Below are 12,265 nucleotides of genomic sequence, written 5' to 3'. Positions count from 1 at the left end.
CAGGGGGAGTAACTTGAGGAGGATAAGACCCAGCTCTCCAATTAATTTGGTCTTTTGGCATTCTGTCCTCTTGTCAATAGAACATGTCCCTTGCTTAACGCTAAGAACTAGTACATTTCTTCTTCTTATGGTTCTACCTGAGAAGGGGGTGTTTGTGTACCCTCTTTTTTTTTTAACATCTTTATTGGAGTATAATTGCTTTACAATGGTGTGTTAGTTTCTGCTTTATAACAAAGTGAATCAGTTATACATATACATATGTTCCCAAATCTCTTCCCTCTTGCGTCTCCCTCCTTCCCACCCCTCTAGGTGGTCACAAAGCACCGAGCTGATCTCCCTGTGCTATGCGACTGCTTCCCACCAGCTATCTATTTTACATTTAGTAGTGTATCTATGTCCATGCCACTCTCTCACCCTGTCACATCTTACCCTTCCCCCTCTCCATATCCCCAAGTCCATTCTCTAGTAGGTCTGTGTCTTTATTCCCGTCCTGCCACTAGGTTCTTCATGACCTTTTTTTTTTTCTCTTAGATTCCATATATATGTGTTAGCATACTGCATTTGTTTTTCTCTTTCTGACTTACTTCACTCTGTATGACAGACTCTAACTCCATCCACCTCACTACAAATACCTCCATTTTGTTCCTTTTTATGGCTGAGTAATACTCCATTGTATATATGTGCCACATCTTCTTTATCCATTCATCCGATGATGGACACTTAGGTTGCTTCCATGTCCTGGCTATTGTAAATAGAGCTGCAATGAACATTTTGGTACATGACTCTTTTTGAATTATGGTTTTCTCAGGGTATATGCCCAGTAGTGGGATTCCTGGGTTGTATGGTAGTTCTATTTTTAGGTTTTTAAGGAACCTCCATACTGTTCTCCATAGTGGCTGTATCAATTTACATTCCCACCAACAGTGCAAGAGGGTTCCCTTTTCTCCACACCCTCTCCAGCATTTATTGTTTGTAGATTTTTTGATGATGGCCATTCTGACCGGTGTGAGATGATATCTCATTGTAGTTTTGATGTGCATTTCTCTAATGATTAATGATGTTGAGCATTCTTTCATGTGTCTGTTGGCAATCTGTATATCTTCTTTGGAGAAATGTCTATTTAGGTCTTCTGCCCATTTTTGGATTGGGCTGTTTGTTTTTTTGTTATTGAGCTGCATGAGCTGCTTGTAAATCTTGGCGATTAATCCTTTGTCAGTTGCTTCATCTGCAAATATTTTCTCCCATTCTGAGGGTTGTCTTTTGGTCTTGTTTATGGTTTCCTTTGCTGTGCAAAAGCTTTTAAGTTTCATTAGGTCCCATTTGTTTATTTGTGTTTTTATTTCCATTTCTCTAGGAGTTGGGTCAAAAAGGATCTTGCTGTGATTTATGTCATAGAGTGTTCTGCCTATGTTTTCCTCTAAGAGTTTGATAGTGTCTGGCCTTACATTTAGGTCTTTAATCCATTTTGAGTTTATTTTTGTGTATGGTGTTAGGGAGTGTTCTAATTTCGTACTTTTACATGTAGCTGTCCAGTTTTCCCAGCACCACTTATTGAAGAGGCTGTGTTTTCTCCACTGTATATGCTTGCCTCCTTTATCAAAGATAAGGTGACCCTATGTGCGTGGGTTTATCTCTGGGCTTTCTATCCTGTTCCATTGATCTATGTTTCTGTTTTTGTGCCAGTACCAAACTGTCTTGATTACTGTAGCTTTGTAATATAGTCTGAAGTGGGGTAAGGTCTTGAAAGCGTGGGTGAGGTCTGGAAGAAGGTAGAGAGAGGAACAAAATGGGCGGGGCCTAAATGCTCAGACAAAATGCTCAGAGACCCGCAGGCTGTGGTGTCCCCAGGGAAGTTCAGACTAGGGATGGGGATGGTTCGAAGGTCTGGACTGGGAAGGGGGCAGGGAGTTCTGGAAAAGTGTAACCCAGGGCAGGGCCGAGGATTTCAGATAGGAGACAATAGAAGGGCAGAGCCGGGGGAGAGGATGGTGCAGGACGAAGAAAAGTAGAAAAGTGGGTGGGGTAGGAAAGTGGGCAAGGCCTGGAACGTTGCTGTCTGAGAAGTGGGCGGAGCCTAGGGAGAATGATGGGAAAGTGGGCGAGACTGGGGGTGGGCAAGGCTTGAGATAATGATGGCTAAGAAGTGGGCGGGGCCTGGGAGAATGACATGGAAGTGGGAGGGGCTGATGAGAGGGCAAGGCTTGGGAGATTGGGATCAACTCTGGGAGGGGCAAGCCCACCTTTTTCAGGGTTCCGCGGGTCAAAGTCATATCGGAGTTGACGAGAGTCCTCCTGGGCCAGCGGTCTCTGTGCTGGGCATTGCAGACCTTGGGCGATTCCCTGGTGGTCATTTTCGGGCTGAGAGCCAGGCTGGGTAGGCGGGTCCCTTCCATCTCTATCAACGGTTGCCCTGCCTTGCCCCGCCCCGCCGGGAGTCCTCGCCGTTCCTCATTGGTCGGGCGCGGACCAATGGGAATTCGCCGCCGGGCTTATCGCGTCTTCCACAGTCCCCGGAGCAGCACTCTCCCCGCGGGGACCCGGGATCGCACCGAGTGGGGACGGGTGAGGGTCTTCCATCCCACTCCTGCTTCCCACGCTCTGTTCCCGTGTCCAAGGCCGTCTGATCCCGCTCCGGCCGCCCGTGTCCCTGCTCCCCCGTTGCCACGCACCTTCCTCCGGGCTTTGCAGTCGATGCCGAAGCACCTTTCCTTCCTTTGTGGGCCTAGACGCCCCCCTCCCACCGACCCATTCAGTGCAGCCCTGGACTGAGGCGCCCGGTCCACCAGGGGTCGCCCGCGGCCTACACTGGGTGTCGCTTCCAAGGAAAGGGACCCAGAGGTTCCTTAAGGGAGGGAGGGATAGGCCCCCAGAAGGAGGGCCTGGGTCCCCTCTGTGGGGGGGTGGATCTTGGGTGGCTCGAAGGGTGGGACCTGGATCTTCACTGGGGGCGGGGCCTGGGTTTCTTGTACTTTGTGTCTCTGCCAGTCTCTCCAGGTCAGCCTGTGTCAGTGTGTGACTTGAGTGCCTTTGGTGGTCTCTGGGCATCTGATATTGTCTGTCTCTGAATGCATACCCCAGAGCCTTTGAGACTCTTTCAGGCTATGTGTTAGTGGGTATGTGTGATCGTGGGCACGGATGTGTCCTTTTGTGTGCTTGTGGCTAGCTTGGGCAGCTGATCTTGTGTATCTATGATTGCACCTCTGGGCATGTCTTAGCATGTGCCTGTGTGGTGTATCTCCACCACTGTTTTGGTATGTGTGTGATTGTAGGTCTGCGATTGTGTGTCCTTCTATTCTTGGTGTATATGCTCTGAATATGTATCTGTTGTGTCTCTGTGTGTGTCTGTGGCCAGCCTTGGTGGCTACTCTTGCGTATCTATGATTATGTGTCTCAGTGTGTGGGTGTGTGTGAGTGTGTGTATGTCTGTGTGGTGTATTTGTGTGTCTGTCGCGGTTTGTGTGATTGTGTACCGCCTGAATGGGGGTGTCTTTTGTACACCGGTGTCTGTCTGCTGTCTGCCCCTCTGGGCCAGTTGGAGAGTCCCTTCCAGGTGGTAGCCCTGCTGGGGCTTCCTTCCTGGGGCAGGCTGGCTAGTTTCCCAGCAGAATGAGCTGGTTTTTCACAGACGGGGCCCCTCTGAGGGGTACCCAGGGCCCGCCCTGGTTTGCCTGGGTCTTCCCCATCCCTGTGTCCTTCCACTGCCATTAGCAGGGAAACACCATTTCCTGCCTTTGATGTCACTGATGTTAAATTTTCCCTTCCTCCAAACAGCTAAGGCCACCGGTTTCTTTCTTTCTCTGCTTATTTTTTTCGCTTTAAAAAATTTTTGTGTATGTGGCCACTGGTTTTTTTCTTTGTGTGCTCACACCTGACCACCATTCTGTATGTAACACACACACAAAAACCAAAAGAAAGCAAACATGGAAAATGCAAGTGGGCGGAAGCTTATACAGTGAAAGGTCCACGATCTCTTTTTCAGATCATTCTCCTAAGTCCCCCTAGCTTTTTAATATACCTTCCAGATATGTGCTATGCAAATGTATCTTTGCTCTGAAACCAAATCCGCATTCTTTGTTTTCTTAGCCCTTAGAGATCTCTAATGAGCCCCAAAGAGATGACTCAGCCTCCTCCACAGCTTGATTACTGAACTGATTCTATGAGTGATAATCTGACCATTTCTCTTTCAATGACTCTTTCAGCTATTTCCGTTCAGAATATTTCCTGCCTGTTTTTGGCTCAGATGTCCGCACTTGTTTCTGGACCCTGGTGCTTCATCCACAAGATCAAACCCCTGCCTACAGTCGCACAGAGGCACCAGACGGTCAGCCCCACTGGCAGCAATGATGACTAGTCCTGGAGAGCACCTACTGTATGCCAGGTGCTGTTCTGGCTCCCGATTCTGGACAGTAATCCTAGGCGGTGGTCCCTGTGTTAGCTATACTTGTCAGATGGGAACCTCAAGGCAGAGAGGTGAAGGCATTTGCTCAAGATCATACAACTAGCAAGAGGTAGAGCTGGGATTTGAAGTTAAGTGGTTTGGATCTTGTGCTATTGTTGTTCCTCAACCAGAAGCACACTGGTGCATGCATGGGACCCCCCCCCCCCCATCCCCTTTCCTGATCCCTGAACACACATCACACTGGAAACACACAATTCCAGAGTAGCTGGATAGGCACCCCAACTCCACAAAGCCTAATTATGCCATCATGCCTTGTCGTGTTTACACAATATCACAGGTGCACTCCTGTGCCAGGTCTGTGTTTCCCTGGCCTAGCCAGGGCTGAGGAGACTTGGACCCAGCTTTTCCAGAGACCTGACTAACTTGGAGAACACAGTTCCCCTCTCTGCATCAATTTCCTCCTTCAACACATGTGGATACCCCCTCGGCTCGAGACCAACCTCACTCAACCCTTCCCTTCTCTTTTTTCTTCTCTTCTTGGTTCACAGCCCCCCATGGGGTCCTGTACCCTCTCACTGTGCACTTACCCAGCAATCACTAAGGGTCTCTTTCAGGCTTTGCCTTTCCCCTGGGGGACGTGGAAGATCCACGCCAGTGGAAAGTTGACCCTGGGGGAGGCCACATACGGGATGGGGGGCAGTCGGGGGCCCAGACAGAAGGAGGTGAGTTTGCTAGGAAAAATCAAGGCATACTTCCTGGAGGAGGTGCCTGTTCGCTGGGCCTCCAAGGGGGAAGAAGGGTGCTCCCCCCTCCAACTGCTTCCTGCCCAATCCCTCCCTTGAGCCCTATGATGGCGACAGTGAGAATTCAGGCCTTTCCCCTAGAGGTGAGGAAAACCAGGGCCCACGCTCACCTCAGGGAGACAGCTGAGCACAGAGGTGCAACTGTACTAAACCGTGGGGTGCTAGGCAGCTGATGCTGAGAGCTCCATAGTGGGCGGGGCTGCCTATCTCAGATGTACCGACCACAACAATACGTCATGGCGCTCCCTGGCTGCGGCCTGAGCCTTCCCCAGGCTGCGGCCTGAGCCTTCCCCTGCCAGGCATTGTTTCACCGCTCTGGAGGGGGTGTACAGAACTCTGCTAAGCCCCTCGGCATCGAGAGAGTTCAGAACAGTCACTGTCAGTCCTTGGCTCGATGACTTCAACTTTTGGAGTCTTAGTTTTTTTACATCCACATATTGGAATTGTAGAAAAGAGTCAGTGACCCAGCTCACCTGGAATGAGCATTTGCCATGTGCCTGGCACTGCTCACAGCAAGCTCTCAGCTATGCTTTGAGACCTACTCTTATTCCCATTTAGCAGATGTGAAAAGTGAGGCTCAGAGAGGTGAAGCAGCTTGCCCAAAGTCACACAGCAAGAAATTTGAGGGCTAAAATTCAAGACTCTAGACAGGGGCAGCAAATTTTCCTCTGAAAGGGACCAGAGAGAGTAAATATTTGGGGCTTTGTGGGCCAGACAATCTCTGTTGTAACTACTCCACTCTGCCATAATATTGCAAAAATCGCCACAGACAATATGGAAACAAATGAGGGTGGCTGTGTGTCAATACAATTTTATTTGTGGACACTGAAATTTGAATTTCACATGATTTGCACGTCAGGAAAGAGTCTTCTTTTGACTTTTCCCAGCTGATTCAAAATGAAAATAATCAAACAAAACATTCGATGTCAGACTGCAGTTTGTTCACCGCTAGAGTGCACGCTGGTAACTGTTATGCTATACTGCATTCATTTATTCATTAAATCAATCAGTCAATACGATCGAGGCCTGCAATTTTCTAGGTTGGAAACAAGGCAGGTAAAGATGCTCCTCTTTGGGAGATAACAGTTTCATGGGGGAAACAGCCATGAGTGAGAAAACAAATGAACAAGAATATCTCACGTGGTGGAAACTGCTAGTAAGGTAATGTCATGGGGTGATGTAACCAGGGCCCGAGAGAGAGACACTTTTCATTTGGGTTGTCCGAGATGTTGACTGGGAGTCCTCTGAATTCCTCTTTTTGTCAGCTCAGACAACCCTTGTCTGTGACATTGCTGTGGGGTAGGGCTCAATAATACGTAGATTGGCCTGTGGCCTGTGAGCTTCTTGACAGAGCAATGGTATCTGGGGAGGGCTTTTTGGCCTCAGTATCTTTATATCTATCTTCCTGGTTGGTCAGATTCCTCAGAGAAAGGATCCCACCATCCCCATCTTTCAGATCCTGGCTGCTGAGTGGGGGGCGAGGGTCAAGGTGGGAAAGTTTCAAATCCTGCATTCAAGTTCACACATTTGTTTAACACATGCTTTTGGCGTGATTCTTCTACCATCAGCTGCGTTCCTCCCACCAGAAACGCTGCCATTTCCGCTGTCTGGAGGAAAAAAAAAAAACCCAAAAAACCCAAAACGGCTGCGTTTCCACCCTGATGGGGAGCAGAGCTGATATCTCTTTTGGGAATTTACTTTAGACCAACGCTTCTATTTTAGCTGCCACCCATCACACTCTCTCTCGGAGTTGGGGGGCGGTCACCAATAACTGAGGCTTGAGACACGGTGGTGATTGTGGAATTTGGCTAAGAAATTATATTTGGCATTCCACCCACATGGCTTACAATTTTTGGTGTAGCTTTTAAAACAATCGCTTATACTATCACTGCAGTGGGGTTTTGGGAGAGAGTGAAAGTAGGGGCTGGAGCTTAATTCATCCTCTTTACTCAGAAGGACAGCTGGCCACAGATCTGGGGAAAGAACATTCCAGGCAGGGGGACAGCAGGTGCGAAGGAACAACCTTGGTACCATGCAGTGGATTCTCCAACTTGGGCAAGTGTCAGAATCTTCTGGAAGGCTCCTTCAGACACTGATTGCAGGGCTTCCACTCCCAGAATGTCTATAGGTCTCGGGTGAGGTGCTAGAATTTGCAGAGCTAGCAAGTTCCCAGGTGATGCTGGTCTGGGCATTGTGCTTTATAAACCGCTGGTAAAACGGAAGCGTTCAGCACCTGTGAGTCAACACGAGCCAGTTATTATCACAGTGGGCTCCTCTTAATTCCCCAGAGAGGCCTAATACAAGATTGAATACAGGGCCGGCATCCGATCCTTGTTCAGTTGAACCAACTCCCCTCCCCCCATTTCCTGGACGGCTGATGGATGGCTGAGATCAATTGCCCGGTCCACCCTTCCATTTTCTATAGGGAAAGTGAATCCTGGAGAGGGTTCGGGAGTTGGCTGGCTGGTCTGGGCAGAGCAGGGCTTCTGTGGGAGCCCAGGGCTTTTCTAGGGCTGGCCATCTCTCAATCCAGGGTTGCTTCCTCTTTTGGGGCCGAGTTTTGACCGCTTCTCTTCTCCTCCTCCCGCCCCCGCCGACACCACCACCGGAGAGCGAACGGGAAATTTGAGTTTCCTCCGCCTCACTCAAGGCTGTCCCTTTCCTACAAGGGGAATTTCTCCACCTGGACTCTCCAGCCTTCTGCTTGTGGGGTCCAGGGGGCCCCTGACGGGAAGCGTCTAGGTGGGTGGGCGGGGGCAGGCCAGGGAAGGTCCAGGGGTCCTGGGGAAAGAGAGGGAGGGGAGGGGGAGGGCTGAGCAGGGCACTTAGGGTTCCACTGGGAGGACTTATGCTCCACAGGAGAAGGGGCTGAGGCCTGGCTCTCTTCTGACCCCTCTGAAGAAGTGCCGGGTTTAGGAGAGCCCTGGGGGGGGCCCCAGTACTGGGGGGCTAGGGAGTGATAAGAAATTGGGGAAAGAGGCAGAGAAGCAGAGAGGCGCAGAGATAGATAACCAGGGAGACACAAGAGGATCGGTGGGGCAGAGCTTGGAGGGAGAGAGAGAGAGAGAGAGACAGAGAGACAGAGAGACAGAGAGACAGAGAGACAGAGAGAGAGAGAGAGAGAGAGAGAGAGAGAGAGAGATAAAAGGAGATGGAGAGAGGGAGATATCCGGGGAAGAGAAAGTTAGGGAAAGTTCGGACAGAAGGTGGAGGAGGCGGGGCGGGGCGGGCGGGAACCAACCTACCGGGCGGATCTCTGGGATCCCCACGGGCCACTCCCCGGAAAGCGGGGCTTCCGGATTGGGTATAAAGTGGGGTGCAGCGGCCTCGGACCGCAGCCGCCCGCAGCCGGCCATGCACCCCAGCACCCACGCCGCCCCGGACCCCGAGGCTCAGCGGCCGCTCGCGCCCTCGGGCCGCTCCTGCCACCCGCTGCCCTGGGCCCTGAGCGCCGCGCTGCTGCTGCTCGCCGCCGCCTGCGCCGCCTGCCTGGTGCGCGCCTGGGCCGCGCCCGGGGCCCCTGCATCGCCGGTCCCCGGCTCCGCGCCCAGCCCGAGACTCCCGGAGGGCCTGGGGTTGACGCCCGACGCCCGCACCCCCCTCCCCGACTCTCCGCAGGTGAGATGCGGCCCGATCTGGACCCCGGGAGAGACCCCTACCCAGTTCCGGGACCCCTTCTCCATCCGCTCTCCCCCCGCCTCACCACGAGGTCCTTAATGCATCCCAGGCCGAGGGTGGAGGGACCCCCATCGTCCCTCTTGGACCTCCGAGGGCACCCCTTCTTTATGCAGGACTTCGGGGGGCACCCTTCTCATCCCGCACCCCCGTGAGACCCCACCTCATCCCGGGACCCCAGAGGGGAGCACTTTCTCCATCGTGGACCCCGAGGGACACTTTATCTCGAACCACTGAGGGAGCTCCCCCTTTCTTTCGTAACTCGCGGAGAACCTAGGTTTTCTCCCGGACCCTTGGGGTACTCCCCTTTCTCTCTCAAGACTCCCCAGTGCCAAGCCCCCCGGAGGGACTCTCTCCTCTTTTCCCTCCTGAGTCCTCGGGGTTCTGTCCTTGCACACAGCAGGGCTGGGGCAGCGCGCGCGCTCGTTTGCAGCGGGAAGGGAAGGGAGCGTAGGCTCAAGACTTGCGCAGATCCCGGGGACCCCACTTTCCAGAGGGCTGCGGGTGCGGGAGGGGGGACCTCCACCCACTTTCCGCTTGTCCTCTCTCGGCAGGGCGTGTTCGCACAGCTGGTGGTGGCCGACGGTGGTGAGTGATTCCCCCAGACAGGGGGGAGGGTGCACTAAGCCGGAGAGCCCCAGGAGAGGGAGGCTTCCTCTGTGACCCAATCTGACCCTCTTCCCCTCCCTTCTTTGAAAAGTGTCCCCTCCCTTTTTAGGACCTCGTCAGCCCCTCTCGGGGTCTCCTCCTCCTCTGACCCCCATCTGTGCCCACCTCAGACCCCGCCCTCTCAGAGCTGGGGCTGGATGCCGCAAATCTCAGACTGGTAGAGTCTCTCCCACTGGGCTCTGGGAGAGACGGACCCCTCCTCCCCAGCCCTGTCTCCCTTCCTCCCTTTTGGAAACCCTCTTTCCCGTTCAATTCCGCTCCCTCTTCCCGAGACCCTCCTCCCCCCTCTTCTGGAGACTCTCCTCTCTACCTCCTTCTTCTGCCCCTCCCCCTTCCAGACTCCCCTCCTCGTCCTCCCTCCGGAGACCCTCCCTCGCTCCCCTCCCCTTTCTGGGGACTCTTCTTCCCACCCCCTTGCCCTCCCCCTTCCGGACTCTCCTGCCACCTCCTTCCCTTCTCTCTTAAGGAGACCTTCTCCCCATCCTGTCCTCTCCTTGGAGTCCCCTCCTCCTTCACCCTCCACCCCCTCCTCCCTCCCTTTATCTTTCCTCTAGGGCTTTTCCTCCTTCCCCCACAACCTCCCCCTCCCTTCCCCCCCCCCCCCCGCTCTTCCCCTTCTCCATCCCCCCTCCTCTTCCCCCCCCCCACTCTGAGTCCCTTCCTTCATTCTATCCTAACTCTGCCCCCCATCCCCCTCTCCTCCCTCTCCAAGCTCCATCCCCCCATCCCCTTTCCCCCTCCATCATCCTTTTTGGCATTACATTTCCTCCTCCTCCTGGTTCCTGGAAGTCTGTCCCCCTCCACCGCCACCTCCTGTGAGTCTCCTCCACTTCCTCAATCTCCCTCTTCCAGAGAGTCTTCCCCCTCCCTCGGAATCCTTTCCTTCCTTCTAGCCCCCCTTCCCCTCCCCCAGCCCCCCCTCCCTCTGAGACCCTCTTCCCTCTCCGAGTCCCCTTATCTTTCTCATACCCCCCTCCCCACTTTTCCCTCTTGTCCTCTCTCCCTCAGCGCCCCTCCTCCCCTCCCCAGGGCTGCGACCTCAACCCTCAGCGATGCTCCCATGCTAAGGGTACCCTGCCTCTTCCTCCCACAGTACAGCTGACCGAAGGGCCCCTGCACTGGTGCAGCGAGCGGGGAATGACAGGTGTGACCCTGGCGCCCGGTGTGAGCTACGACAAGCACACACACGAGGTGGTGGTGGCCCAGGCCGGAGTCTACTATGTTTTCTTGCACTTGGCGCTGAAGCGTGCGATGGCCAGCAATGGCAACAGCTCCGGCTCCGTCTCCGTGGCCCTGCGCCTGCGGCCTCTCCAAGCTGGGGCCGCTGCCCTGGCCCTGACCTTGGACCTGCCACCCACATCCTCGGGGAACTCAGCGGCTGGCTTCCGGAGCGGCCTGCTGCACCTGGATGCTGGACAGCGCCTGAGCGTCGACCTGCGCCTCTCGGTCCGGGAGCCTCGCGCCTGGCAGCTCTCGGCAGACGCCACGGTCTGGGGCCTCTTCCACGTGGCCACCCAAGGCGCCCCGGACTCCCCTTGATACAGCTGACGTGACCCCCAGGCCTAGGTGCCACCCTCTGGACCAAGACTGAATCTTGCCTTCCTTTCTTGGGGCCCCTGGTGATGGGGTCTAGCTACTCTACCTCACTGGTCTGGGCCGGGGTCCTTGCTGCTGACCCCCTCTTCCAGGACTCTCCGGGTCCCTCTGTCACTTGGTATTTATTCTGAGCCTGAGCTCAGACAGTGTACATTATATTAATCCGTTCAACTTATATTTATTGAGCTTCTGCTCCGTGCCAGGCACTGTGCAGGGCTAGAGAAACATCAACAAATAAAAAAGACACCCCCCCCCCCCATCCTTATTTATGTTAATATGTGAGAAATAGAGACTCATTCCCAGTACCCTCCCCCCACCCCATGGTACTCATGGGGCTAGCTGTGGTAGTCCAAGTAACAATGCTGTGTGAGCTTTACTCATTCATGCAAATTTTATCAGGCACTGTTTTAGGTGTTGGGGACACAGCCATGAACAGGACAAGACAAAACCCCCAGCTTTTGCCAAGCTGACGGTCTAATACGCTGGCTTGACACTGTGACTGTGTGTGACCCCGTGTAACTGGGGCATATGGGAAGGTGTGAGGTGGTACATGTTGTTAGATAATAAAATATTTATATATGTTATGACTTCTATATATTGAGCATTTACTATATGCCAGACAATGTGAGTTATCTTGAGATTTACATAACTCCCCTGTGCCTTAGGGATTTTATTATTCCCATGTCACTATTATCTGTGCTCTTGAGATATTTTACCTATACTGTATCTGGTGGTGGAAATACTGGATAATGCCATTTTGCAGGACATTGCTTGCTAACTCTGTGTTCTGTGTCACCACACTAGTAACTTAACACATTATTGACCGGGGGATTTTTGCAGAAATTAACACCTGTGGCATTAATACATCCCCGGTCAATAATGGGTTAAAATCGGCCATGGTGAGAGCATTTACACTACGGGAAGTGATAAATGTTACAAGTCAGGGCTTGATTTATTGTTTGTTGATTGTCTATACTTAAAGTGCTGGTGAAAAGGATGTTCAACATGTAGATTACACTTAAGTGGTTCTTTTCTTTTTTTAAATTATTTTATTTTATTTATTTATTTGTTTTTAAATTTATCTTTGGCTGTGTTGGGTCTTTGTTGCTGCGCGCGGGCTTTC

At 52.8% G+C, this 12,265-nt stretch overlaps 1 protein-coding gene across 1 annotated transcript; it reads left to right on the top strand.

Moving 5' to 3' along the window:
- Window positions 1–8,496: 8,496 nt before the first annotated feature.
- Window positions 8,497–11,684, top strand: TNFSF9 (TNF superfamily member 9). Its single transcript, XM_068534999.1, has 3 exons — window positions 8,497–8,820; window positions 9,432–9,465; window positions 10,640–11,684. Exons 1-3 carry the CDS (start codon window positions 8,557–8,559, stop codon window positions 11,083–11,085), a joined length of 744 nt encoding a protein of 247 aa, XP_068391100.1. The 5' UTR covers window positions 8,497–8,556; the 3' UTR covers window positions 11,086–11,684.
- Window positions 11,685–12,265: the final 581 nt, after the last annotated feature.

The sequence above is a fragment of the Eschrichtius robustus genome, chromosome 2, assembly GCF_028021215.1.
Source record: "Eschrichtius robustus isolate mEscRob2 chromosome 2, mEscRob2.pri, whole genome shotgun sequence".
Lineage (NCBI taxonomy): Eukaryota > Metazoa > Chordata > Mammalia > Artiodactyla > Eschrichtiidae > Eschrichtius > Eschrichtius robustus.
This window is presented reverse-complemented; position numbering and strand designations above follow the sequence as displayed.